A 27,186-nucleotide genomic window follows, 5' to 3' on the forward strand; every position below is an offset into this window, starting at 1 on the left:
AAGATCCCACGTGCCGCGGAGCGGCTGGGCCCGTGAGCCATGGCCGCTGAGCCTGCGCGTCCGGAGCCTGTGCTCCGCAACGGGAGAGGCCACAACGGTGAGAGGCCCGCATACTGCAAAAAAAAAAAAAAAAAAAAAAAAAAAAGACATTAAAAAAATAAATAAATAGTGTGGTTATGCAGCATTTTCACAGCACTTCCATTTTTAAATTTTATTTCCCAAAATCTGCCCTCAGGCAAAACTATCTATGTGTCTGCCTTTCCCACCATAAAAGTCAGGTATCCTTTTTTATTCTTGCTCATGTTTCTACAGCGCCAAGCACACTGTTTATAAACTGGGCTTACTGGCTTAGAGGAATTCTAAAGCACTTCCCAAAAAGGAATGTAGGTGATGGGAAACTTCGATGGGTCAGTGGTTAGTTTCACACTTGGCAAACCAAGAGTGAGGACCAACAGGAGACAAGGCTTGTTATAGGAAGATGACAGCTTGCTTGAATTTGAAATACTTAAATAAACCATGCTGTGAATGGATGCCTTCTTTTCCCCAGAAAAAAAACAAAAACAAAAAAAATCAAAATTGTTTGCTGACAAAGCTGTAAGGGAGATTTGTTCAGAAGTAAAAAAATACATCCTTACTTCAATAGGCAGCCACACCACGGGAGCTCAGTCTTACTATTAGTCCCTTGTATTTCCCAGATCAAGTCTTTGGCTCTTGGGTAACAAAGAAACGGCACGAAACTACCAGGATTTCTTTTCTTACCGAATACAGAGACGATATCTTTAGTTCTGAGGTCAACTGAGAACATTTTCTTTCTCTTAAAAAATAAAAACTCATGACTTAGAGAAGAAATATTACTCGATTTTCTAGATTTTTTAGATCAATGATTTCTCAAGAAGAGAAATTTCTACACATACTAATAATTCAAAAGGAAAAAAATCAGCATACCAAATTTGATCAGAGACAGAATAATTTTTGAAATTTTAAAATTAAGGATCTGAGTGATTTAGCTATTAACAGTCAAATTCGTGATTTAAAAGGTATATAATACATACATGTTTTCTTATATGTGACTCAGATTAGTTCTTAAATCTTTTACCACAAAACTACTTCCATAATAGACAGACTCCATCCTGTAGTGGTTAAGAGCACAGACTCTGGGGTCAAATGGCCCAAATACAAATCCTGGCCCCACTATCTCTATTAGCTGTGTGACCTTGGACATATTATTTAACCTCTCCGGGCCTCGGTTTCCTCATCTGTAAAATGGGGACAATACTACTACCTCTCCCCTGGGGTTGTGGTAAGACTGAATAAGTTAATACTTGTAAAGTGCTTGGAATAGTGCCTGGCATAAAGTAAGCACCATATGGGTGCTTAAATACATAAGTAAGTGAAAACATGACTCATGCACTGGCTCCGAGAGCCAAACGCAGTGAGCTGGGGGTTGTAAGAAGCCATTCTGTTCCCAACACACTTTTTCCTCCTGACCACTGAGATTCTAACCTACTGGGTAACAGAAATTCAAAGAGATCAGGTGTGAAGAAAAAAAGATAGCTGGGGTGAAAGTCCCTATCTCTCATTAAAAAAGAGCCAATGTTTCAATTCCCTTTGCCCAAGAGGCCAGGGAAGAAGGCAGGAAAAGAGAGCTAAAGTGAAACAACAAAAAATTATTTAGAAAGCCTACTAGGAATATGAGAACAAGAGGACAACTGACTGCTGGTACAAAGTGGAGAAAGGTATTTCCCGGTATTAATACAAAGAAACTCAAATGCAGCTGTGGACGTCCATGCAGTCTACACAGTCGCAGAGTTTCAGATCTTGATTTTGGTTGAGTTAACCAAAGGAATGAATCCTCACCTTGGACCAAAGGTTCCACATAAAACACCTGTGCCCACCCATCAGCCTACACTCACGAGCACCTGGGCGGTGCCAAGACCAAACTCAAGTCGAACCACTGGGTCAAGGCTTAGGCCAACTGCAGGGCCCGTCACCCGCGGTGTCCACCGTTCGCAAACATGGGTCTGCTTCATTAAATAGTGAAAACCATTACCCTAGTGTCTTCTAACTCCCTCTGGAGTTTGTCAGCTTTGGTCTTTTCAAAGAGCAGGCTCTGTTCAAGCTCCTTAATGCGGGCATGCTCCAGTTTGGTCTGCGTCTGTCAGTAAAAAGGAAGAGGAAGAAACACAACAGTGCCACCGTGACATGCCAGCACAGGAGGAGAGGGCGCGGCATGCAGGCTGAGCCAGCAGTACCTTCCGCCGAAGGATGAACAGAAAGGGTGATGAAGGAGCGATGAGGGTGGACTGAGATGGAGAGGTTGGGGTGAGGATGGACGCTACTGGACGAGAGTATGAGGAAGGGGGGCCATGAGCTAGTCTACTGAGAAAGACACAATGGAAAACACATGAGGCAAGGTGAAAAGTGTCAGATGCATGCAGCCAAATATAAGTTATATTGATAAGTGAAGTTTATCAGCACAAATTAGAATAGTTAATATTCCTCTAATCTATCATTTTCCCTCCTCCCCACAACAGCTACTTGACATTAATGTGTATGTAACTGACTCAGTGACTTAAAAAGTAAATTGACCCTCAAAATGATCATTACCACCCAAATATGGAAAAGATAACATCATAAGTCTGTAAGTGTTCACTTAGTCCCTACAGCAGATCTTTGCACTTTGGAGTACAATCTGACGTGAGCAAGGCTCAAGTATTAAACCTAACGAAGGAAATCTAGGACCTAGAGCTAAGGATATCACACCAGGGGCCTTTTGCTGAGATGAGTGAGAAGGGTCTGAGATTCTTAGCAACATTCCCATATATGACAGGTGAGGAGCCACTAAGGCTCTCATTTCCTTCCAAGGGTGGACTTTCCAAAGACTGTTGCCAGAAAACAAAGCTGGGCGGGGAATCAGATTTAAAAGAGAAAATTCAGTAATCATTATGCTTGAGGGCCTCCACCCCTGAGGTTCAAAGCAGGAGAAAAGTTGAACTGCAACTGGTAAGGGGCTCATAATCTTGACCCTAAGAAAATTCATTCTTCTCAGTTCGGAGGTTAAGAAATGGTGACTCAACAGAAAGGCATGAGTTTCAACTCCATGCAAAAAGAGCCGGTAAGGTCTTCACATGTTTTAAAACCTCAGACTCCCCATCATCACTTACTTACATGGAAGCTGATGGAGAAGCCAGAGGGCGACCTCTTTCTAACAGGCTTAAGTGCATCAGAATCTTAATCAATTTGAAATAACCTAGATCAGTCTGAATGGACCTCTTTCCTCGCTCACCTCTCCCACCCAAGAGGTTATCAACATAATCAACTGATAAAACCTGTTGACCGAACTGCTCCCAGCAGCTTCTAGTTATTTTGTGGTTCCAACTGGTCGGATCTATCAGTCTGGACAATTAAGGGCAACATGGAAATGACAACAAACTCTAAAGTGACAGAAAGGAGTGCAAAGCTTAAGGTGGAATGTTTTACATTATAAACATCTTTGCTCACTCCAGTGGTACGCTGGGGATTTCAGTGCATTCAAGAGGTCAGTTTGCTTGTGAACCAGGTATAAAAAAACCATCATAGAATATTTAAAAAGTAAATAAAAATTTTTTTGTAAAAATTCTTCACCTGTTTCAGCTCTTTACATTCAACAAAAATAATGAAATAAAATTCAAAACCGAATTGTCTGGGTAGTCCCCTTCATCCATATGTACCTTAGACAGAGGTTGTTCAATTTACCTGCTTTTACAAGAAAAGAATCTAATCCAGATCTACACAGTTGGGGTCACAGCCTCAAGAACAGAAATCCAAAATTAACAGGGAGAAGCCAAAGGCAACAGAACCTTTCTTCCCTTGACACTGAGTTCAGCGTCCTCTGGCTGAAAGGTCACTACTTCCAGATAAAAAGCAAATATCCACTGAATGTGATCTTCTCCCCATTCCAAGATCCTCCAGGTGCCTCCTGACTGGTGAGAGGGCACATGAATGATCTGGGCTCTACAGCTGTACTTGGTCAACTACCAGCAAGGAAGCTAGTGATCCGCTTCCCTTCCACGGTATGTGGTAAAAACGTTATGCTGAACAGGACAACCCTCCCATTAAAATTATTCCTTTCTTAGAACAAGACAGAGTATCCCAAGAGGAGAGCCCTGGGGCAGGGGATTGAGAGAGAAAGCCAAGGCTCCGCGAGAAGCGCACAGGAGAGGCGGGAGGGAGTCCCATGCAGACTGGCTCCGGAGGTAGCAGGAGCCTGTTTTGGAAGCAGAGAAGAGACCCAGATCACTGAAGGAGCTTCACAAAAAGGAGACCTTCAGAATGGAGGCTTTTTTAAAAGTTCACTCTCAAGTTGTCTAGTTCAGCTGCCGGGAGGTGGTGGGAAGAAAAATTCTTTGTTTTAATCTTGTTCTCTTGTGGTGGTACCTCAAAGGAAGAAGTTTTTAGGTTTTTTTCAATTGGCATCTCAGCTGGCAGGGTACGCCGAGAAGCCGTGCTTCTGAGGCCACTCTGGTATGATCTGAATTGGGTGTTTGATCCTAAACAGAGGGAGGAAGGAAAAAAAATACACCTCCGTGCCTAGTGGCACTGCTACTAGAAAAATCTCGCTTCAAGAATAATATATTTAAAATACACAACGTCTTCACTGAAGAATGCTTGCCTCTAGCCTCAAACTAGGGAAAACTGCCCCAACAAACTGAAGTTTTAATTTCTCGTCAGCTGCACTGGCAGCCATTGGCCAGCAGTGGCAGCTCACACAAAACGCAATCAGTCTGGGAATCGATTCCTTTATTTTCATGGGAATAAATTAAACTTGGGGAAACTTTCCCCTAAAATTTCTGTAACAACTTCATCTAATATGTTTTATGTTTCAGTCAGGTATCATCTATTTTGGAATAATTCTATTAAAACTAGAAGGCATTATGAATTAAGGCGAGAGGGCCGGGCCCCATACAAAATTCTTTTCTTTCTTTTTGCCAAAATTCTTTATAGAAGAAACGTGTGCCTATGTGTTAAACAAATGGGTTTACAGAACTTAGTCATTACATACAATTTCTTCAGGATTCAAATGTAACTGCTTTGAAAGCCCACATGCACAGAAATATTAAGGACGATGTCTCATGATCAGATTATGCAGTTAGTATTTCAGTATATCAATAAGCATTTTAATCTGTAATCAATCTGTGTTAACAGGGAAATATCCACACAGTTAAGTGCCCTCTTACATTCTCAGGATCTTCAGAAATCTGGCTCTTTTGCTATCAGTAAAAAAATAAAAAAATTAACAACAAAAGAGAGATTCAACTAAAGTTTCAATATGTGTTAGGGTTTCAAAATAACTCTGATTAATTACAAGTTTACCAGACAGACTATCCTAGCCTAGTGCTGATGTAAATATTTTAACTGCCCCTCCTCAAAACATCATAGGCTGTATTTGACATGAATTAGATGATGATATGAAACTTCTAATGAGATTTTGGGGTGTTTTTAAATGGATGAGAACAACACAAAAGTCAGCTAAAGGACTGCAACTCTACATGAAATGAGGGAGGAAGATACCCATCAAGTTACTAATAATCCAATCAATTCTGGGCCTTATAAAACTAGAACTCAGAATATGTTTCCCTTATTCTTCATTGACTGTAAAGATACATTTATTCCCAAAGAAATCAGAGCTCTTATTTGGAAGGGCTCTTGAAATTGAAGCACGGTGTGGGCAACCAATAGACTAAAATCGCAACAGTAGCAAAAATGTGTATTCTGAGAACTGCACAGACAAGTGAAACTTTTACTAAAATATTACAGATTAAAGTACCAAAAACCTGCAAATTTGAAAAATTTTAAATTTGTATTTGTCATACATCTAGCAGTGGTTTGAAAAGCATTGAAACCATTTAATTCTGGTGTCTTATTAAAAAACTAACATGAATGACTGTTAAGAGAGAGAAACTTGATGCTAAAGGAAAATCTCTGTGAATTTAAAATATGCCATGAAAAAAAATAAAATAAAATATGCCATGGAATAAAGAAGTTGAAATAAAATTGTTCTTTTTCTGGTATTACTAGAAAAATAAAATCAATGACTAGAACATACATTTATTGTCTATAGGGTTATAAAGGATTTATCCTGCTCAACTGAAAAGCAAAGCTGAGATTGTTCTGAACTATCATGATGAAATAAAGAATGTTCTTTCAAATGCCATTTCTGATCATCGGAGGAATGTGTAGAGTCTCACTTAGGACACACTGCCAGATTTATGACTTGATTAACTCCAGTTCAAGGTTTTGAATTCTGAAGCATGAGAAAAGGGTAGTCAAACTTTTACTCGGCCACCGGAGTTGGGACGGCACAGTGATAGGCTCGAGGGCAGCCACAGCCCACAGGCCAGAGGCCAGGGTTCCTGCCGCCCCCCTCTGCTGCCTCTTCTGACCACAACGATTTTATCCGTATTTCTGAACACTGTACCCATAAAGGCTTTAGAGAGCTGGTGGGGTTTTACCTCAAGATCGCCCTTAGTAATGGATTCTTCTTCAACCCGGAACTGAAGGTCCTCAACTTTCCTGTGGAATAAAATCAAAACAAAACACCTAAGAAAGTAACTAAGAAACACCTCTGCCTTATCCCCAAATTATATATATATAATCCATGTCCTGATTAATTTAGCAGATGATGATGGAAAGAAATGCCTTAGAGACACAGAAAATAAAGAAATGCCTCTTTAAGCCTCTGGTTTATAAATCTAAGAGCTCTTCTCTACTTGGGAAACTCTAAAGTTTTATCCAGGTATGGATTCCAGAAGGGATGAGGTAAGAGTTGAGAAAAAGCAACTGGTTCCCCAGGTCACAGCCACCAGAAATGGATCTAATCAAGACAAGATCTCTTCTCCTCCTCCTCCCCCTCCCCCCCCCAAAAAAGACAAGATCAGCCTGAAAGGAAAAGGTTTGATTACCACAGAAACAGGTTTGAATGGAAGTCTATAATTTCTACTTTCCAATACCAGAACATAGGGGAAAGTGGCACAGAAAACAAATCTCTCTTTATACCACCCCACATCAGGCATTCTAGCGTGAGGTTAGCAGAGATCCTCAGGCCAACACGAGTACCTGGTCCAAGAGTGGGAGAATAAGCCTGTGAATAATTTGGGAGAGAGGCAATCAAAGATCCTGCTTCTTTGCTTCTAAAATGCACATTTCTTTTTCACATTTAAAAATCTCTGATATGGCACGTGGGTTTCAATTAATGCCATCACAAAGTCAATGAAATATGATACTAGGAAGATCTACAAAATCTGGGTAACACCCACATTGTGAATCTTTACAAAATTGGATGTAAGAGAAGGAAGAAAAGGAGGACAAACCTACATGCAAAAAAAAAAAAAAATCAAATTCACTAGCATTTCTAACAAAATTAAGAATAAAAATATTCGACTTGGTTTTGTGAATCTTTACAAAATTGGATGTAAGAGAAGGAAGAAAAGGAGGACAAACCTACATGCAAAAAAAAAAAAAAAATCAAATTCACTAGCATTTCTAACAAAATTAAGAATAAAAATATTCGACTTGGTTAAGTCAGACATACAATCATAGGTTAAAGCCCTCAAGCTTACTGGAGAGCTGGGGGACATTTCTACTGCCCAGAAGTCAGCAGAGCAAGAGCCGGATTAAAAACAGAAGCAAGTGGTACAGATGCCTTGGCCTTCAGGAGGGCTTGGAAGGGTCTGTCACTACGTCTCGTCCACTCGTAGCCATTTTTAGGATGCAAGGGGAACTTCCTGTGTATAGCGCTTCTCTCTCCAGTGGGACGGCCGTTTCCCTAGTAAGGCACTGTTATTGTCCCCCGTATCCCCCAGCACAGTAGTGCTTGTGACCATCCTAAAGACCCCTGTGTTACATCGCTGCGATCAGAAATGACAGGAGATGGCATTAAGTGCAACCGAGGACAAACAACGTCCCATAGCCCAGAGACAGTCAAATCGTTTCCACGCAGACACTTTTCCCAGAGATCTTGTTCGCTCACGGCCTCAAAAGACCTTTTATAAGCATCAAACTTGCTTTCTCTGTCTCACACAGTTTAGTACCTGATTTCATGCTGACCTGGATAATTCTCTAATTGAGAGTTTTGTTTTCCTATAAAGGTAGTGAGTTTCCTGAGGTCAGGGCCCCTCTGTCACCCCCCAGACACAATACGATTTCATTAGATATGCAGAAGGCATTTCATAAATACCAGGTAACTGGGCCTAGAAAATCCTTTTTCCAGGAGTGGCTCTAGGTAGAAGCTGGGTTTGAATTAACTGACTCAGGCCATCCTCTAGAGGGTGTTTGGCACAGAGTAGGTGCTCAATAAATAGTTGTTAAATTAATCAGGGCACATTTAGCTGGTTCCAAACTTCTCAAAAAAGTCAAATCAAAGCAAACCCTCCTCACACAGCATGAGGAGTTCAATCTCCACTGAACACACAGAGAGTCCTTTGGTTCTAAGGGTTTGACACCAACAAGGTGGTTGTTGGGGAAGTCCTCCCGAAGGCTGTTTAAAAGGAGAACAGTTTAGGATCACCTTCTCTCCTCTTCAAGTTGGTTGAGAAGCTCCACCTTCTCCCTGTCAGCAGCTTCCACCATTGCTCGCAGCTGGTCCATCTTGGCCTCCAATTCCAGGACATGCTGGGGAAGGCAAGGGTGTCGGTGAGTGGCCTCCTTCTGACCCAGATGCGTGCCCAGGGATGCCTCCAAAGAGCTACGGCTAAATGGTACCACTGTGGGTCGGCATTACTCAAAAAACCTTTTCACATTAAAATGCTTTCTATGATCTCTTACGATAGGTTATTCTCGGCAGCACGCCTGGGAGCTAGATGACGAAAAACCACACCATTAAAGAAATAGGGGGCAATGTTAAAACAACGCTCATCTTTTTTGAGCTGAAACTCGTACAAAGCATAATCTACAAAACAGGAGCTGTCACCACCGGTAAGGTCCTAGTACACAAGCTCAACTGACACAGACAGGCCAAGAGACCTGGATGTAAAGACCAAAAGAGTGCAGTAGACTCGAGAAGAACAGAACTTCATCTTTATGATGATGCAAACTGGTACCCCAGGGCACAGCTTTCAAACAAGCCCAGCAAAGACATCTATGCTCCTTTCCAGTGCTCTCGAGACCAGCTCCCCGGCTCCAAGCACCAGGTGCACTGTTCAACCTCCTCCCTCAATTTAGAAACCATCACGGTCTCTGAAACAAGATCAGCTCAGAACCTGTCACCATCTCTGCAACAAGGTCAGTGCCAGACTTCACCTGGTCGTGTCCGTCCCGGGCCAGAGCTAGCTCCTGCTCTATCTCCCCCACGTGGCTCGTGGCCTTGGCCACCTCCGCCCTCTCTAGATCCCGTTCAGCCAGCAGCTGCTCAATGTGCTGCTGCTTCTCCTTCAGGGCCTCCTGGAGGGCAGTGGTGCCGGAGATCTTCCTGGCGTAACGGGAGGAGGTTTCGGTCAACTGCAAAGGAAAGTTAAAGAAGTGAAGGGCGATGACGCTATCAGGGATGTAAGGAGGGAGCGATGCATGCAGGCAGGTGTCTCCTCAGCAAAGCAAAAGCACCGCCCCAGCTCGCAGGCTTGCCGAGGCTTAGCAAAGGCTTTTCATCGAGGAAACAAGACAGCGTGTGCCTCCTGTCTGTCAATTTCACAAAGAACCCAGCAATGTAAAGAAGCCATGGAACAACCAGGAAGATGTTTAGAAGAAGTGGCTCAAAAGCAAAGGTGCCCTGAGTTCGGCTGACGGGGCCGGGTAGGAATGTAAAAAATTCCTCAGAACCCAGGTAACAAGCTTCTCTAGACTCCATTTCGGCCTGAGCTTCATGAATAGTTATCTTCTTGTTATGAAAGTTTAGCCAATCTTTTGATCCTTAGAGTTCGGGATTAGACCTTTTTTCAACTTCTTAAGCTTCTAAATACCATTACGTGACCAAGAGGTCACCCTTGGAGTCACAAACCTTCTTTCAGTTGATTACGTAGTTGGATCTCTGTCAGGATTTTCTTCATCTTTCTTTCAAAATGAAAGGCAGAGGTGATTTCACCCAGAATCCAGCCACGAGGACCTGAATCCCAGTCACCAGAAAGACTTATAAAGACAAAAGATTAAAAGGAAACCTGTACGCGCCTTCAAGAGCACGTGTGAGTGGGTGAATGAGTGTGCAAGTCCACGTAAGAGAAAGGAGGAAAAAGGGCATGGGAGAGACAAAAGGGGGGGAGATAAATCTGTGGAGAAAGAGAAGCAGGGGAAGGAAGGAGGGAGAAAAAACGGGGACTGGAGTGGGAACGGGGGGGAAACAAGAGGTGAGGGAGAAAGAGTAGTGGGGTGAGGTATGGAGAAAACGTGTTTCAGCGCTGTCACCTGTTCATCTTTGCTGTTTCACACACCCGATACCTCCTCAAGATGGCTAATCATCATGTAAAAACACAGAGGACATAACCTTCCATTAAATGTGCTTAGGTAATGTGGGCAAGTTGAGTAACACTCTTCCAAGCTGGGCTCCGGGGGCTGGGAGGTGGTCCAGAAGAGGCCGCATCCCTTGGCAAGCGTTTGTCCAAGGCCATTTACTTAGCAATCACTGGCTCTAGGTCAACGCCGCTTGACTTCATCCTCTGCAGTCAAAGTCTCGCTTGCTGCTTGAAGGCTCTCCTCGTCCTCCGGCTACCTGAGCCCCCGCCAGGACGCAGACCGACAGTGAGGACCCGCTGTCAGTTCACAGTTAGGGAACTGGACAACTATGAGAGTAAAGTAAACCCAAATTGTCCTTTGCTGTTTCTATTTAGTGAAATTTCTTGAATTACTTAAATATATGGCGGGGAGGGGAATTCCAATTCTCTCTTTTAACCATCTGACCTTGATTTTCCAATTTTACTATGTGGTTATACTTTCTCATACTAACATTTCTTCCTGAATACACTAAATCTGAGGTTCCCAAACCCCGCGCAGAGGTACACCCCAGGGTACTGCAGCAAACTCACAGGGAAACACAAGGAAACAGAGCGACACCCGTTGGATACCGTGCAAGCTACCAGCTGGAGGTGATTCAGTTTCAACCTTGGATTGTACTACATTCCCTTCCATAATGTCATGTCTTTCTGAAGCCGGGTTTTGGCTACTGCCAGACCCAAAGCAAGTACTGTGCAAAAACCAACGTGGCACAGGAAGTGAGGGTGGCAGTGCCCAGGAAGAGTCCAAGGTCTGACAGGATATGCAGTGCCCAAGAAGAGGATGCAACCTAATACTAATTCATTGTGGTTATTTAAGAATGAATTAAAAATATTCTTTTTCCTTTCAATTAATGTGAACTTTTTTTTTTTTTTTGAAGAGCTACTAAATTGTTAGGACACAATTATTAAGTTGTTTGGACCTAACTACTTAATAAACAGAACTGTTAGCTATTTCTTTAGGCCTACGGGCACTGTGAAAAAATAACTGAGACTCTAAAGGTTCTGTGGAACCAGAAAGGCTGGGCACCTCTGTACTCGATTCTTTCAGAAGATCATTTTGCATTAAGGAATGTTCCCACTTTTATATATATATATATACAAGATATCACATTGTTGAGATGCGTTTTTAAGAAGTCATGCTTTCAATTACTCTGTAATTTGGGTATATTCTTTTGTGGTGATTTTTGGTTTAGAAACTATAGCCACTCTATATAAAGAGATACAAAAACAAGCTGTTTTACAAGGCAAGGAGACTCATTTCTCTTTTGCTAGTTTTCTTCAAAAGAAAATGAGGTGAACCAAGAGGAATCAGAACTGCTCTGAAAAGTAAGAGGACAGGCTGGGGGGGCAGGGGGGCTCGGGTGTCTCCAAAGAAATGGACACTTAATTACAACGCAGTAAAAATTACACAAGAAATAATTCCGAATCCAGAGTAGATACTTCCACGGAATTGTTCCTGCATTAGTAAACTCGATGTGCGCTTTAGAGTTTGCTGACCCACTCTGAACGAGGCTTCGTCCAAACAGAGGGGTTTCTTCATCCGTTTCACTCAAACATTCAAAAAGTTCTTGACAAGCTTTTCTCGTAAGTCCATTTGTAATTTTTCTGTTGAAGATGCAGACTTTTACATGCAAAACGACATAGTTTAAGCAGGTATTTATTTTCCTTGAACATAAGAGGAACAAAGTCCAGAGGAGCATAACCCCTACTTTAAAGAAAGATGCTTCTGCCGTTGCCTTCCCTGCCCAAGGTCAATGGAGAGAAGGTAAAACGAGATCAAGGGCCAGCAGCCTTACTGCCCGATCATGACACTTCACATTCTAACTCCTGTCTGTAGTTCATCGTCAAAAAGCAGAGATCCTGAATTCAGTCTGGAGTACAACCTCACACTGCCATTTCAAATTTAAACAGTATTTGCCTCACTTCAAGTGAATAAACTAAAGGGCGGGGGGTGGGAGGGGGCAAAGCCAAAAAAGTCATTGCTTTGATGCTAAAAAAAAAAGCATGACATGAACAAACAGAATGAGATGCTGCCTATTTTGATTCTGATGATTTTCTCTTGCTGATCTAAATGGGAAAGAGAGGGAGAAAGTAAGAGGGAGTGGGGGAAAGGGGAGATGGAGACAAAACAAAACATGTCTTTTCCTAGCATCCTTTCAAGTCCCCTAAGTTCCCCTCTGCATCCTCTGGCCTGAGTCAGGAACTCTCCACACACTAACTGCTTTCAGTGGGTTACACTGTATGAACATAACACTAAAATTCTAAGAACGTGCTTTTTCTCAAATGACTGTAGTTCCTAAAATTGTTTGATGTCAAAGAGAAAGAGACCCAGGTCCTTGAGGAAAAGGATCCCTCCAATTTTCCTGTCCTTCTGATACCAAAATAATTTCAGAATACTCAATCATCCCATATGTTAGATAAGTAGCAGTTACTACAGATTCACCAAGAACTGTGATATCTTAAAGTCTAAGGAACCTGAAAAGGGCTGTTAAAAAAATTCTTTATTTCAAACTTGTATTCTTGCTAGAGGTTTTTGTTTTGTTTTGTTGGAAAATTTGTAAGGACTTTGACAAGCTACAGAGAACATTTAGTACAAGGGCAAGGGGAGACTTTACATCTCCTAAAGCAAAGCAGGCACACCGACGGGGCGGGGGAGGCATTCACAGTGCCTGGGACGCAGAGACACACAGCAGGAGAAGGGAGGCTTACCAATCCTGTCCGACTCGGCTTGCTGCTCACAGAGGAGGCCACAGAGCTCATGGAGCTGAGAGAAGAGGCAGAAGGGCTGCGCGTCAGGTTGGCGGGTGTGGTCGCCATCACCCGCCTCACCGCAGCGGCCTTGGCTTTGGCTGGTGTGGTGGAAGGGAAGCCAATCTTGGTCACTTTGTGGACAGGAGCAAACAGGCCATATTTGGGTTGACACTGAAAATACCTTTAGGGGACAACAACAGGAACAGTAAGAAGAAGCAACTTAATTACAAGAAATAACAACTATAACCAAAAAGCTCTCCTGACTCCTAACTCGTGACTGGTTTGCTGTGAATTTTACCAACCAGCTGGGGTGGTGCACTAGCCCGTGGCACTCGCTGGTGTGCAAGCTGATAAATAACCACAATAATAGTTTTTTTTTTTCAATTTATTATTTTTAAAAATTATTTATTTTTGACTGCAGTGGGTCTTCGTTGCTGCGCGCAGGCTTTCTCTAGTTGCGGTGACCAGGGGCTACTCGTCGTTGCAGTGCGTGGGCTTCCCATTGCGGTGTCTTCGCTTGTTGCGGAGCAAGGGCTCTAGGCACACGGGCTTCAGTAGTTGTGGCTCATAGGATCTAGAGTGCAGGCTCAGTAGCTGTGGCGTGCGGGCTCAGTAGTTGTGGCTCGCGGGCTCTAGAGCACAGGGTCAGTAGTTGTGGCGCACAGGCTTAGTTGCTCCGCAGCATGTGGGATCTTCCCAGACCAGGGCTCGAACCCGTGTCCCCTGCATTGGCAGGCGGATTCTTAACCACTGCACCATCAGGGAAGCCCCACAATAATGTTTTAGAAAACACACTAGGAAATAACAGTATGATACACAGAGATGGAATCACTCATCTGTTACTAAGATTCTACACAAAGGGAAGGTATTTCTACTATCTGATAAACACACAGCAGAGGAGTGATCCCACTTAATAAAACCTTGCCAAACAAAGGGCAAGAGAAATCAGACAAGCACCTAACTCTGGCAGAGGCACTCGAGTAAAGGTGGAGTAGTAACAGCTGGTACTGACACTTGGAGATCTCACGACTCTAGCGAATTATAACATCTTAATATGAAGGATATCAATGATATGGCTTCATAATCGTTGCAGCACCAAGAGATTTTTTTAATCTCCTCAAGGGATTATTATTGTATTTGGTACATAAGACCTATATGCTTATAATCAGTCTGTAAACATTTTATAAGTAAAATGTTAACTACAACACTTTATACTACTAACAATAATGCATCAGAGACCACAACTGTGCCCAAGGCCTTCAAAGCACCTGAAGTGTGGGAAAAGCCTCTTCCATTCATCTGCATGACTTAACTCCCACCCTATCCCTGGGAGGTGAGAGTGGGGTTACCCTCACAATGGAATAGGTGTGCCTGCCGTCAGTTCTCTTGCCACAGGACGGAATCCTTGTCACCAGATATTAAGACACATTTTGCCTTCTCGTCCTAACAAAAGCAGCTTCCTTCTCCTCACTCCCCCTACCCTCCAACGCCCAGATACTCATTCAGATGTTGATGGCTATCAAACGGAGAGCAGCCAAAAGGATAATATAGTATTTCCTTCCTATTTTGAAAAATAAAATGAAAACACTATAGATGATACTATAATTGTAGAAACATGTCATTACACACTTGTCTAAATCCATAGAGTGTATACCAAGAATAAACTGTAATATAAACTACAGACTTTGGGGGATAATGATGTGTCAATATAGGTTCATCAGCTGTAATAAATGGACCACTTGGGTGCAGGAGGCTGATAATGGGGGAGGCTGTGCATGTGTGGGGCAGCGGGTAGAGGAGGGATATCTCTGTACCTTCCTCTCAATTCTGCTGTGAACCTAAAACTGCTCTAAAAAAAAAAAAAAAAAAAAAGCCTTAAATAGATAGGGCTTCCCTGGTGGCGCAGTGGCTAAGGATCCACTAGAAAAGCCCGCGCACAGCAACGAAGACCCAACACAGCCAAAAATAAATAAAATTAATAAATTTTTAAAATAAAATAAATAAATAGATAAATAAACCAAATGCTTGCTCAGAAGCTACTCAGACACACTGCACATATTACTAAAACAGACAGTCAAAAGAAAGACTCTGGGGCTTCCCTGGTGGCGCAGTGGTTAAGAATCCGCCCGCCAATGCAGGGGACCCGGGTTCAAACCCTGGCCCGGGAAGATCCCACACGCTGTGGAGCAACTAAGCCTACGCGCCACAACTACTGAGCCTGCGCTCTAGAGCCCGCAAGCCACAACTACTGAGCCCGCGTGCCACAACTACTGAAGCCCGAGTGCCTAGAGCTCGTGCTCCGCAACAAGAGAAAGCATTGCGTTGAGAAGCCCATGCACCACAATGAAGAGTAGCCCCCACTCACCACAACTAGAGAAAGCCCGTGCACAGCATCGAAGACCCAATGCACCCAAAAATAAATAAATTTAAAAAAAAAAAAAAAAAAAGAAAGACTCTGATTCTAGTGGGGGGAAAACGTGTAGAGGAGTCTTAGGAAATAAAAGTGCAGCTCTTCAAAACACTCACGTCCATTTTATTACACACGGTTGGTGGGATCGGCTTGAGCACCTTTACATGCAAGAGAGAGACGAGATTCCAACTGCAAACAAACCTCGTTCCAGCGACAGCCCCATCGTTCTTCCCAAGAGGCTCATCCAACTCCACACCACACCATTCCCCCTTGGCGAAGTCTGTCTCCCCAAGAAACCGGACGACGCCAGCCTTCGTGCCACCAACCTGGAAAAAGAGAACGTTAAAAGGAAGAGATGAACATAATTACAATTTCACAGCTTAATCAGTTGCAGCCAATACTGTGTTCCATCATTTCTATAAGCAGCTCTTCTCTTAACCTCCTCTCCAACTCTTCAAAGAGTTCTCTCCAAAGGTTAGCCAAGTTCACCTGGGTGACTTCTGTTGCCAGAGTGATCCAATACCTGATATAGTCCAATAATGAAATGGCCTAGGTGATGTGCAGTCATCAACATTTAGTCGAATTTAAAAAATACCTGGGGCTTCCCTGGTGGCGCAGCGGTTGCGCGTCCGCCTGCCAATGCAGGGGAACCGGGTTCGCGCCCCAGTACGGGGGGATCCCACATGCCGCGGAGCGGCTGGGCCCATGGGCCATGGCCGCTGAGCCTGCGCCTCCGGAGCCTGTGCTCCGCAACGGGAGAGGCCACAACAGTGAGAGGCCAGCGTACCGCAAAAAAAAAAAAAAAAACCTTATTACTCCAGAGGGAGGTTTCTGCTTCAAAATAAATATTTGCTACAAAAATAAAACCCCTGCGTCATTAAAGAAAAACAAAATTCATGCATAATCCACTGTAACAATTGCTGTGTTTATGTTCCCAAACTTCCTTTACATCATTATCCAGGTAAAGCAATAACACATACGTGTTAAAGACAAATATTCACACATCCACACACATGAAATGTAAATTCTTTAAAATATTTAAAATATTGATATTTTCCATTGTGAGGCTCTCCATTTCTTCATAACTATTAAAATGACTGTTCTTCACATTTTATGTGAACTGTTCAAAGCTGTGAATCTTTTTAAATGTCTCTTTGTCCCAGCTGTTGTTTGATATAACAGGCAAACATTAATTATTTCCAAAATTATCCCATCAGCATTTATTATTTCTTCCTTTGCCATTATTTTTCTATTTCAAATACTCATTTTATCATATTCTCTCTCACATGCACATAAGAACAGATCTGAGTCTTTTTACAGTTTCAAAAGTTCAATATCTGTGCTACTGCCATGGCATTTTGATTACTGCTGCTTCACAACCTGCATGATATTTCCTGGTGCTGGTTTCCCTGACTACTATTATTCTTCAGACTACTGATTTTCTTACATTTAGCTAAGCTTCTTTTTTCTTTTTTTAAAATTTTTTGGCTGAGCCTCATGGCTCGCGGGGTCTTAGTTCCCCAACCAGGGCTCGAACCTGGGCCCCAGCGGTGAAAGCACAGAGTCCTAACCACTGGACCACCAGGGAATTCCCTCTTTTTTCTTAATTAAAAAAAATTCCCCAATTATACAAGAGGCGAGACACCGCAGGCAATTAAGAACATTACGAACAAAAAATAAATGTTATTCCTGTAATCTCAACACCCAGGGACAGTCACTGCTGACACTTTGGTTCATTTTTCCTGCTATTTTATGGCAGCTGTTTAATATCCACAGTACAGATGTATCACAATACGGTACGTACTTTACTCATTTTTCGTTTGGGATGTTTACCTTTTTCTTACTGATTAAAAAGGTAACTCTTTATAATGAATTAATTCTTGAATAGCCAATACATTCTCATGGTTCAAAAACTTTTAAATATAAGTATGTATCTAGGGAAAAGCCTCTCTTACTAAACTCCTGTCCCTAACTATCCCACCCTCCCCATCACAGGTAGCCACTGCTCTTGATGTAGAGTGTATCCTCCTCCCAGCATTTCTTTATGCATATAAAAGTAAATGTTGGGGTTTCCCTGGTGGCGCAGTGGTTAAGAATCCGCCTGCCCATGCAGGGGACACAGGTTTGAGCCCTGGTCCGGGAAGATCCCACATGCCGCGGAGCAACTAAGCCCGTGCGCCACAACTATTTAGCCTGCGCTCTAGAGCCCGCGAGCCACAACTACTGAGCCCATGTGCCACAACTACTGAGCCCGCGCGCCTAGATCCTGTGCTCCTCAACAAGAGAAGCCACCGCAATGAGAAGCCCACGCACCGCAATGAAGAGTAGCCCCCGCTTGCCGCAACTAGAGAAAGCCCACGCACAGCAACGAAGACCCAATGCAGCCAAAACATAAATAAATTAACTTATTAAAATAAAATTAAAAAGAAAGAATTTACCTGTAGCCAACGTAGCACCTGAGCAGGACCTCTGTGAGCGTTCACACTGCTGAAAGGTGCAAAGCTTCGCGGGATCCTCCCAGACCGGGGCGCGAACCCGGCCCCCCTGCATCGGCAGGCGGACGCGCAACCACTGCGCCACCAGGGAAGCCCCTCCCTGTCATTTTTACACACAAAAAATGAGCTGTCTTGCACCTGTACTACATGAGCTGTCCTGCACCTCGCTTTATTCCACATCAAGATACAGAGAATGTCCTCCTTGTGTTTACAATCGCACGTCATTCCACTATACGGATTCACTCCAGTTTATTAAATCAGCCCCCACTGGGAGACATTTAGGTAATGTAGGTTTACTGATTTAATAAATTTAAAAATCATTTTGGGGCTTCCCTGGTGGCGCAGTGGTTGCGCGTCCGCCTGCCGATGCAGGGGAACCGGGTTCGCGCCCGGGTCTGGGAGGATCCCACGTGCCGCGGAGCGGCTGGGCCCGTGAGCCATGGCCGCTGAGCCTGCGCGTCCGGAGCCTGTGCTCCGCAACGGGAGAGGCCACGGCAGAGGGAGGCCCGCGTACCACAAAAAAAAAAAAAAAAAAAATCATTTTGGTTAATTAAAAAAAAAAGTCCAATGGGATTGTGTTAAATGTAGATTTACCTTGGGAAGGTAACTTATTTTATCGATCTTCACAAGGAACCAGCTTTTCAGTTTTTCCTTTTTGTTTTTAATGTTCTCTATTTTATTTAATTCACTTTTTACCTCACTATTTCCTTTTTTCCCACTTCCTTGTGGTTTATTACTCTTTCCTTCCTAACTTCTTAAGACCAATACTAATTTGTTTTTTAATACCAAAGCTATTTTGTTCTAATTTTTCTATGAATATAGTTTTCTATGAGTTTGGGATGATACACGTTTTTTTCCAGCTCTATTTAAGCTTTGTTGAAGATGGAAAACGTTAAAGTCTCAAAGCTATATACTTTTTCTCTGAAAGACAAACTCTTTGTGAAACTGATTTAAGGAACCAAAGCAGTTACAGTTTAAGGTACTCTAGGCAGGAGAGCGTGTGAAGGGTGACAGAGGGCAGGCAGTCCCCAGACAGTTCAGAAACGTCCTGGTGTCATGACAGGTGTCACTGAGGAAAGATGGAGCTGGAGGCCGGAGAAAACTCCACGCAGGAACCGTTGTGTCCAGCACCGCAATCCACAGTGCACAGCAGGAGACACTCAACAAACATTTGCTGAAGAAATGAAAGGTGACCTTCCCCGTAGGGAACTACACAGAAAAGGCCATTTTTCCATGTAAACCAACAAAAGGAAAAAGATATCCAGTGGCTGAGGCTGAATTTGATGGCTCAGAAGAGAGCAAAGGAAGAAATATGCTAACACAGACTAAGTAAGCATGGGCTCCAAGCTGGACAAATTCAAATGCCAGCTCTGTCTATGAATTAGTCAAGTTGCTTAGTTTCTAAATCTTAGTTTCGGAACTTCCCTGGTGGTCCAGTGGTTAAGAATCTGCCTCTCAATGCAGGGGATGCAGGTTCGATCCCTGGTCGGGGAATTAAGATCCCACATGCTACGGGGCAACTAAGCCTGCGTGCCACAACTAGAAAGAAGCCCTTGCGCCACAACAAAGAGCCTACATGCTGCAGCTAAGATCCAATGCAGCCATAAATCAATCAATCAATCTTAGCTTCCTCATAAGTAAAATGGCGATAATTATAGGATTGCTGTGAAGATTAAATAAAATAATCCACATAAGACTGTACAGTCAGTGTCTGACAGATAGTGTGAGAGTCTGCTATATGTTAGCAGCCAGTGTGTCCATGCTAAGGAAAGTACTAGTTCTAGATCTGGCAAACTGGACTTTTTAGCACTCTTATTGGTAACCAGGGAATGTATGAATAGTAACCTATATAAAATTGGCCTCTGTTTTCTCTGTCCTCTTACACACCTTTCAGTGCAGCAGACTAAGCAGCATCACATGAGCAGAACACAGCACATTAGTTAAAGATGATGCAATCTTTCCAGATAATCTGTTGAATTCTTTGGGAGTGAGTCTAAGTTACTGTCATGACAATTGTTTTTCCAAGAGGCATCTAACAGGCTGTGGGCAGTAAATTCTCCAAACAAACCAGGGCTTCACTCAGATCAGAAGCTTTATAACAAATTACCACAAACAGATCAGCAACTTTTTCTCTAAATGCAAGTAACAGAACATACATCTATCCCGAAAAAAAAAAAATCCATAAAGTTTGTTTCAAATGGATGATTACTAGTTCCTAGAATGGGCAGTTTTCTTATACTTTTTCTCTCACCTAACTTGAAATTCTTGACTCATGTAACAGATAATATGCTTTCCTTTCCCCTGTGAAAGATCCTTAGTAATTATTCAAGGTATCTTTAACACAGACAGAAAGTCACATCCAAAATCACTCACTTTTCTACTTAATCATTTTACAGTCAAATGTTTTTCTAAGAATTTAAACATGATTTTATGAAGTTAAGTTTTACTTCTCATGTGTTCCAGAGAACCCAGAGTATTACAGTATGTGCATTTACATTAAGTATAAGCCACAATTTTCAAATCTATGTTTTAGGGGCAGATATCAGGATTTTTAAAAAATATTTATTTATTATTCATTTGGTTGCACTGGGTCTTAGTTGTGGCAGGCAGGCTCCTTAGTTGCGGCAGGTGGGCTCCTTGGTTGCAGCTCGCTGGCTCCTTAGCTGTGGCATAGGAACTCTTAGTAGCAGCATGCATATGGGATCTAGTTCCCTGACCAGGGATCGAACCCAGGCCCCCTGCATTGGGAGCACGGAATCTTAACCACTATACCACCAGGGAAGTCCCAGATATCAAGATTATTAAAGATAAAAAATTTTACAACACTGAAACAAAAAACAAAAAAATGGATCCCTATGGCAAACACAAGTAACTACCATTCATTCTCTTTACTTTCAGAATATATACATATAACTCATAACACTGTGGTCAACCTAAGTCAAAATTAGAAGTCACTACTGGAGACCAAATTAATTTAAACTAGAAACTCAGCTAAAGGAAAATGTAGCTGTGCTCAGGCTTTAGCAAATCTCAGGTTTTTAAGTTCTCATTCATTCAATATATATTTCTTGAGTGCTTGGGCCCTGAGGATACAAATATAAACAGAATACAGTGTTGGCCACTGACAGAAAAATTCAAGCAAATATTTCTAGTGAAAAGTGATAAGCACTTTAAGAGGTTTCTACAAAATGCTGTGGGAACAGAGACAAACACTTCTTGTAAACTCTTTCGAAAAATAAGAACACTGATAAATTCTGCTGGGGACTTCCCTGGTGGTCCAATGGCTAAGACTTCACGCTCCCAATGCAGGGGGCCCGGGTTCCATCCCCAGGTCAGGGAACTAGATCCCACACGTCACAACTAAGAGCCCGTGTGCCACAACTAAGGACTCCACGTGCTACAACTAAAAAAGATCCTGTGTGCTTCAACTAAGACCTGGCGCGGCCAAATAAATAAATAAATAAATATTAAAAAAGAAAAAATTCTGCTGGGCTGATGAATGGGTCCACAAACAGGAAACAGGAAACCTTTCATCCTCTCTCAACTCTCCCATCTATTCATCAAATTTCAAACAAGCCATTTAACCTCACTGTGCCTCAATTTATAAAGCTATAAAATGTCCAGTGGGTGGTAATGAGGGACTGTTCCACAGGGATTTCGTGAGCAACTGAATTTTGTGAGGTGACTTCTTATCTGCCATACTGTAAGTTAAGCAGCTTAATTTAAAAAGGTAACTATGGCTAATTGGTATTTACCGATACAGATTTAGCCCTGACTTAGAACTTAATCACCTGTGAGATGATGATGCCCATATTTTATATTACCTCAACTAGAGAGCAATCCAGCTTCGGGCAGCTCCACCGGGCAACTCCTGCAAGAAAGGTAAGATCCGCCTGGCCCGGTTTTTATCCACAGGTCCTAATTGTACCTCTTGTCATACTTTACAATGTTAACTCCTCCCCTTTAAGGGTATAATGTGACAACAGTATTTAAAACCCTCTGATTCTTTTGACAATATTTTATGAATACCTACTGTGTGCCAGGCACTGTTCTAAGTGCTGGGGAAAAGACGGTGAATGAGACAAAAAGTTTCCAGACTCTCATGGAGCCTAAATTCTGGTCAGGGGGAGATGGGCAATGAACAAAGAAATAAATGAAAAGATCATTTTAAATACATAGAGGGGGACTTCCCTGGTGGCGCAGTGGTTAAGAATGTTAAGTGGTTAAGAACCTGGACACAGGTTCGAGCCCTAGTCCTGGAAGATCCCACATGCTGTGGAGCAACTAAGCCCAGGAGCCACAACTACTGAGGCTGTGCACCATAACCACTGAAGCCCGGGCGCCTAGAGCCCGTGCTCCGCAACGAGAGAAGCCACTGCAATGAGAAGCCCGTGCACCGCAACAAAGAGTAGCCTTCGCCCGCCTCAACTAGAGAAAGCCCGCCCGCAGCAACGAAGACCCAATGCAGTCAACAATTAATTAATTAATTAAACTATTGCTATTAAAACAAAAGACCCGATACAGCCATAAAAGAAAAATAAATAAATAATAAATCTTTTTAAAAATCCATTTGTAACTGTTTAAACATTTAATAGGAACCAAAAAAAAAAAAAAAGAACCCCTACTAGCCCTGAGGTTGATAAAAGAGCAGAATATTTAATTGCCAGAGTCACACTCTTTTAAAGCACTGAGATCAAAAAGTACCCCACTTGACCAAAACGGTATTAGCAAAGTTTGCTTTTCTAATCTATACGTTTCAGAAGCTACAAAGAGTCTCAGCCTCAAGATATTTTTGTAATTATGCTTAAAGAATTCACAGAAGCAGTATTAAAAGTTAGAAGATGTGATCTAGCAGCAGGCATTTCAACATTAGACTCTGGCCTGGGCAGTGGTCAAACTTTCCTCTCTTCAAGTCCCAAAGCTAGACAGCATAGGCTGCCTCCTCAGCCCAGAAACTCCCAAGTCCCAAGAGCCTACACAAAGTCCTCAAGGCAGAGATACCAGCTTTGACATGTTTGGTGTAAAGATACTGGCTGGGTTTCCCTGGTGGCGCAGTGGTTGAGAATCCGCCTGCCAATGCAGGGGACACGGGTTCGTGCCCCGGTCCGGGAAGATCCCACATGCCGCGGAGTGGCTGGGCCCGTGAGCCGTGGCCGCTGAGCCTGCGCGTCCGGAGCCTGTGCTCCGCAACGGGAGAGGCCACAACAGTGAGAGGCCCGCGTACTGCCAAAAAAAAAAAAAAAAGATACTGGCTTAGGTTTGCAAAAAGAACCTAATTTCACACTGATCAGCCAGTGCTCGGGTACTGAGCCCTGTAGAAAACCCCCAGCACTGTGAAAACAGCACTGGGGTAAGCAGACCGGGCACCACCACACAGGAGAACAGCACGATGAGATCCACGTGTCAGGCGCCTCACTCCGTAATTGTGTGAAGACCAGAACCGAGGAGAGACGGGGCTACCAGCGTGGACAGCAGTCTGGGGGTCCAGGTGAAGAGGATGATGGCTTAATTCAAGGCAGCGCAGGACAATGGGGCTGGAGAGAGGAGGATGGATAGTAAAACCAAAGACATGAAATCCAGTGGGCAGGTGAATGAGTTTATGCATTCCCAAGCCTCAAAAGTGAAAATGGCAAAAGCACACGAATCCTACCCTCTCACAGGTGAAAGCAATGAGCAAGAAGAGGAGTGCCGCTATCAACTGTGAACTAAGAAGTGGCTCTACTGAACCCGGCTGTGTACAGAGAGGAGGAAGCTGCCAAATCTAGCTTCTCATCAACAGTGTGATTCTCTGCGTTCCTTCCCAGACAACCCTACAAGGCTATGCTGAGTAAGATTTAAGGTTTATGGAAATTGAAAATGAAAAAAAAAAAAAAAAAAAGAAAAAGAAAACTAAAATCAGAAAAAATGATTCAAATCTGCAGCAATCCTCACTGCAAAGGAATTAGGCTAAGACTGTGGTGCTGGAAAAGATCTCAACATTCAGCCAAGGTGTCCAGAAAGAGTTAACTTAATGTGAACATCTGGAATCTCCTCAACCTTGGGCCATACAAAATAACAGATCCTTCTACTAACAACTACTCTAGCAGCAATCAAGGGAAGGAGAGGTCACTGTGTAAAGAACAGCTTCCCTAGAGCTCAAACGCCCCACCCAAAAAGAGCCCAAGAACCCCCCAGGTAGATGATGAACAAATGCCCAATATAAGTGCAATATAACAACCAGACTTGTAGATTTGGCGGTTATAAGTCACTGGTTAAGAAGACTGAGAAAAATAGAAGAAATCAAATTATTACAAAGGGCATACTTGTACACACTTTGTGGGAACATAAAATGCTAACAGCTTTTTGGACTGTACTTTGGCAATATTTATTATGATTTAAAATATATATTCTTTGACTCAGAAATTTCATTTATAGGGAAAAAAGGCAGGGAGCAATCTAAATGTCTATGATTAAATTAGGTGCCCCAAACAGTGTGATATCAAACAGCAGCTTATTGTTTTAAATGAAGAGTTGTATTTACTAGCATAGAAATGCCCCCAAATCTATCAAAGTATACTGTAAAATGGTGTGTATATAATATGACCCCACTATATGTGTGTTTTAAATTTACATGTTATAATAAGTCTCACAAATAATGCTGAACAAATGAAGACACACGGAAAAGTACATACTAAATGAACTGTAGGGCTTCCCTGGTGGCGCAGTGGTTGCGCGTCCGCCTGCCGATGCAGGGGAACCGGGTTCGCGCCCCAGTCTGGGAGGATCCCACATTCCGCGGAGCGGCTGGGCCCGTGAGTCATGGCCGCTGGGCCTGCGCGTCCGGAGCCTGTGCTCCGCAACGGGAGAGGCCGCAACGGGGGGAGGCCCGCATACCACAAAAAAAATAAAATAAAATAAAAAAATAAATGAACTGTAGTTATTTAGACTCAAACACAAGCAAAATAACTTATAAATAAGATTTTTTTTTAAATCTCAGGAAGACGTTTTTCCCTTTCACAGTATCCAAAAGACCTACAGATTTACGCTATAGGATTCTTAGTTTAAGAACCCTGGGAGCAGCCTGTAGAAAGATAAAGCTTGTCACTTTAAAAACAAAAGCCTAAAAAGTCTCCTTCTCATACTTGGTCATAAGCTAAGAATTCAGCATAGAACATACAGTACTGGACATGGAGACAACCATGTTGAAACAGAACGGCTGGAAGTCAGTCAAGTTCTTGAGAACCTGACATCACATCCCTGAAATAGCGCCTATACCCGAAAATGCAGCAAGACCATCTCAAAAACATTCCGAGCAATTGGTCATCCCAGGGATTCCCAGTCTGGAAAGAGGTGAGTCTGAGAGTCAGCTGGACCGCAGCATCAGCCCAAAGCAGCTCATGCCACAAGACAGACGAAAGCAGTCTTCAACTAAGGAAATCTGTGGAATGTTCGTGAGGACAAATGGGAAAACAGAGGGGCCAGAGGGAGATGGGAAGGAGGCAGGTGGGTTTGTTACAAGCAGATCCAACTGACCCTCCTTGACCCAGCTCATCTACCCCACTGAGGACCACAAGCGTGGAGGGGGGCGAGGACAGGCTTCCCCAGGCCCTGACTGCCTCCCCCAAGATGGCAGTGCCCAATACAGTCATAGCTCAGGAGCTCCCACCTGGATCTTCAAGAGGTCACTGAGCTAAACCTCACACCTGACGCAGAAATCCGCTTTCCTGCCCTTCCCGCATTGAGAGCAAGAACTGGAGAGAGCTGCGTGGAGAAGGCAGCCTCCACTCCTGCCCTCTCTGCGCTCGTTCCAAGTGGAAGGCGCCACGAGGGCACTGGCGGCGGGACTGGGAATATTCTATACCGCTCCTCACATAACAGTGACCTAACGAGCTTAGTTCTATTGGAATTTTTTTACTGAAGCATAACTGACTTACAATGTCACATTAGTTCAGGAGTGCAACGTGGGGACCTGATACGCTCATGTTACAAAATGATCACCAGGAACATTCTAGTAACTGTCTATCACCATACAAAGTTATTACAATATTACTGACTACCTTCCCTATGCTGTACATGACATCCCTGTGACTTATTTTATAACTGGAGGTTTGTACCTCTTAATCCCCTTCACCTCATTCGCCCACTCCCCCCCATCCCCCTCTGGCAGAACCAGTTTGTTCTCTGTATCCATGAATGAGTCTGTTTCATTTTTTTAGATTCCACATATACAAGGAAAATCATATGACATTTGTCTTTCCTCTGACTTATTTCACTTAGCATAATACCCTCTAGGTCCATCCATGTTGTTGCCAATGGAAAGAGTTCCTTCTTTTTAATGGCTGAGTAATATTCCATTGTGTGTGTGTGTGTGTGTGTGTGTGTGTGTGTGTGTGTGTGTGTGTGTGTGTGTGTGTGTGTGTGTGTGTGTGTGTGTATATATATATAAAACACATCTTTATCCACTCACCCACTGATGTACATTTAGGTTGCCAACAGAAGTTTTCTTTAATTAGGAGAATGCCAATCAAATATTTCAGATTTCTAAAACTAATTCCCTTTACACATGAATTTTGAAGTAAAAATGTTTTACATTCCTAAATCAAAGATTTCTATTAAACAAGGCAGCACATTAAAGTAGAAAAAACATATTAACTGGGAACAAGAGGCCATAATGATATGTGTACACGTACATAACATATGACCTGAGGCAAGTTGCATTTCTTCTCTGGGCTTCAGTATTCTAAGCAAAAAGAGGCATTTGTTGATCTCAAAAGAGCCTTCCCAGATCTAAAGTACTGTGATTCTAAGGTACTCCTTTAATTTCTCCTAGAAATACTAACCAAAACAGTAAATAATTTTACTGCCTCTAAAAACACTCTCATTAGACTTAAGACTCTTAGAGATTCAAATTCTGTTCCAATATGCTAGTTTTGAACATGTAATTAAAATTTTCCTACAAATACACCATTCAAGCCTCTACAAACCAACCTGCATCTGCAGATTCTCCTCCTTCCTTACTATAAAAATGGAGGAAATCTCCGTCCGTCTCAATCGAAGGCAAAGCAATCCCCGTGTGTGTGCTCAGGGTGCCACC

The 27,186-nt window shown here is 42.9% G+C and overlaps 1 protein-coding gene across 12 annotated transcripts in view; it reads right to left on the reverse strand.

Annotated features, from left to right (window-relative positions):
- Positions 1-27,186, reverse strand: part of CLIP1 (CAP-Gly domain containing linker protein 1) — a 134,218-nt gene that overhangs the window by 54,895 nt on the left and 52,137 nt on the right. For 10 of the 12 annotated variants that reach the window (XM_055080275.1, XM_055080276.1, XM_055080283.1 and 7 more), the window contains 7 exons: positions 15,820-15,944; positions 13,167-13,389; positions 9,277-9,474; positions 8,546-8,649; positions 6,492-6,552; positions 5,217-5,249; positions 2,051-2,155 (listed from right to left, as the gene is read on the reverse strand). In XM_055080275.1, the coding sequence (XP_054936250.1) occupies positions 2,051-2,155; positions 5,217-5,249; positions 6,492-6,552; positions 8,546-8,649; positions 9,277-9,474; positions 13,167-13,389; positions 15,820-15,944 (849 nt within the window). The remainder of the gene's footprint in view (positions 1-2,050; positions 2,156-5,216; positions 5,250-6,491; positions 6,553-8,545; positions 8,650-9,276; positions 9,475-13,166; positions 13,390-15,819; positions 15,945-27,186) is intronic. The other 2 variants (XM_055080285.1, XM_055080284.1) reach the window with 1 other exon arrangement.

This window comes from Physeter macrocephalus, chromosome 19 (assembly GCF_002837175.3).
Source record: "Physeter macrocephalus isolate SW-GA chromosome 19, ASM283717v5, whole genome shotgun sequence".
In the NCBI taxonomy this organism is placed as follows: Eukaryota; Metazoa; Chordata; class Mammalia; order Artiodactyla; family Physeteridae; genus Physeter; species Physeter macrocephalus.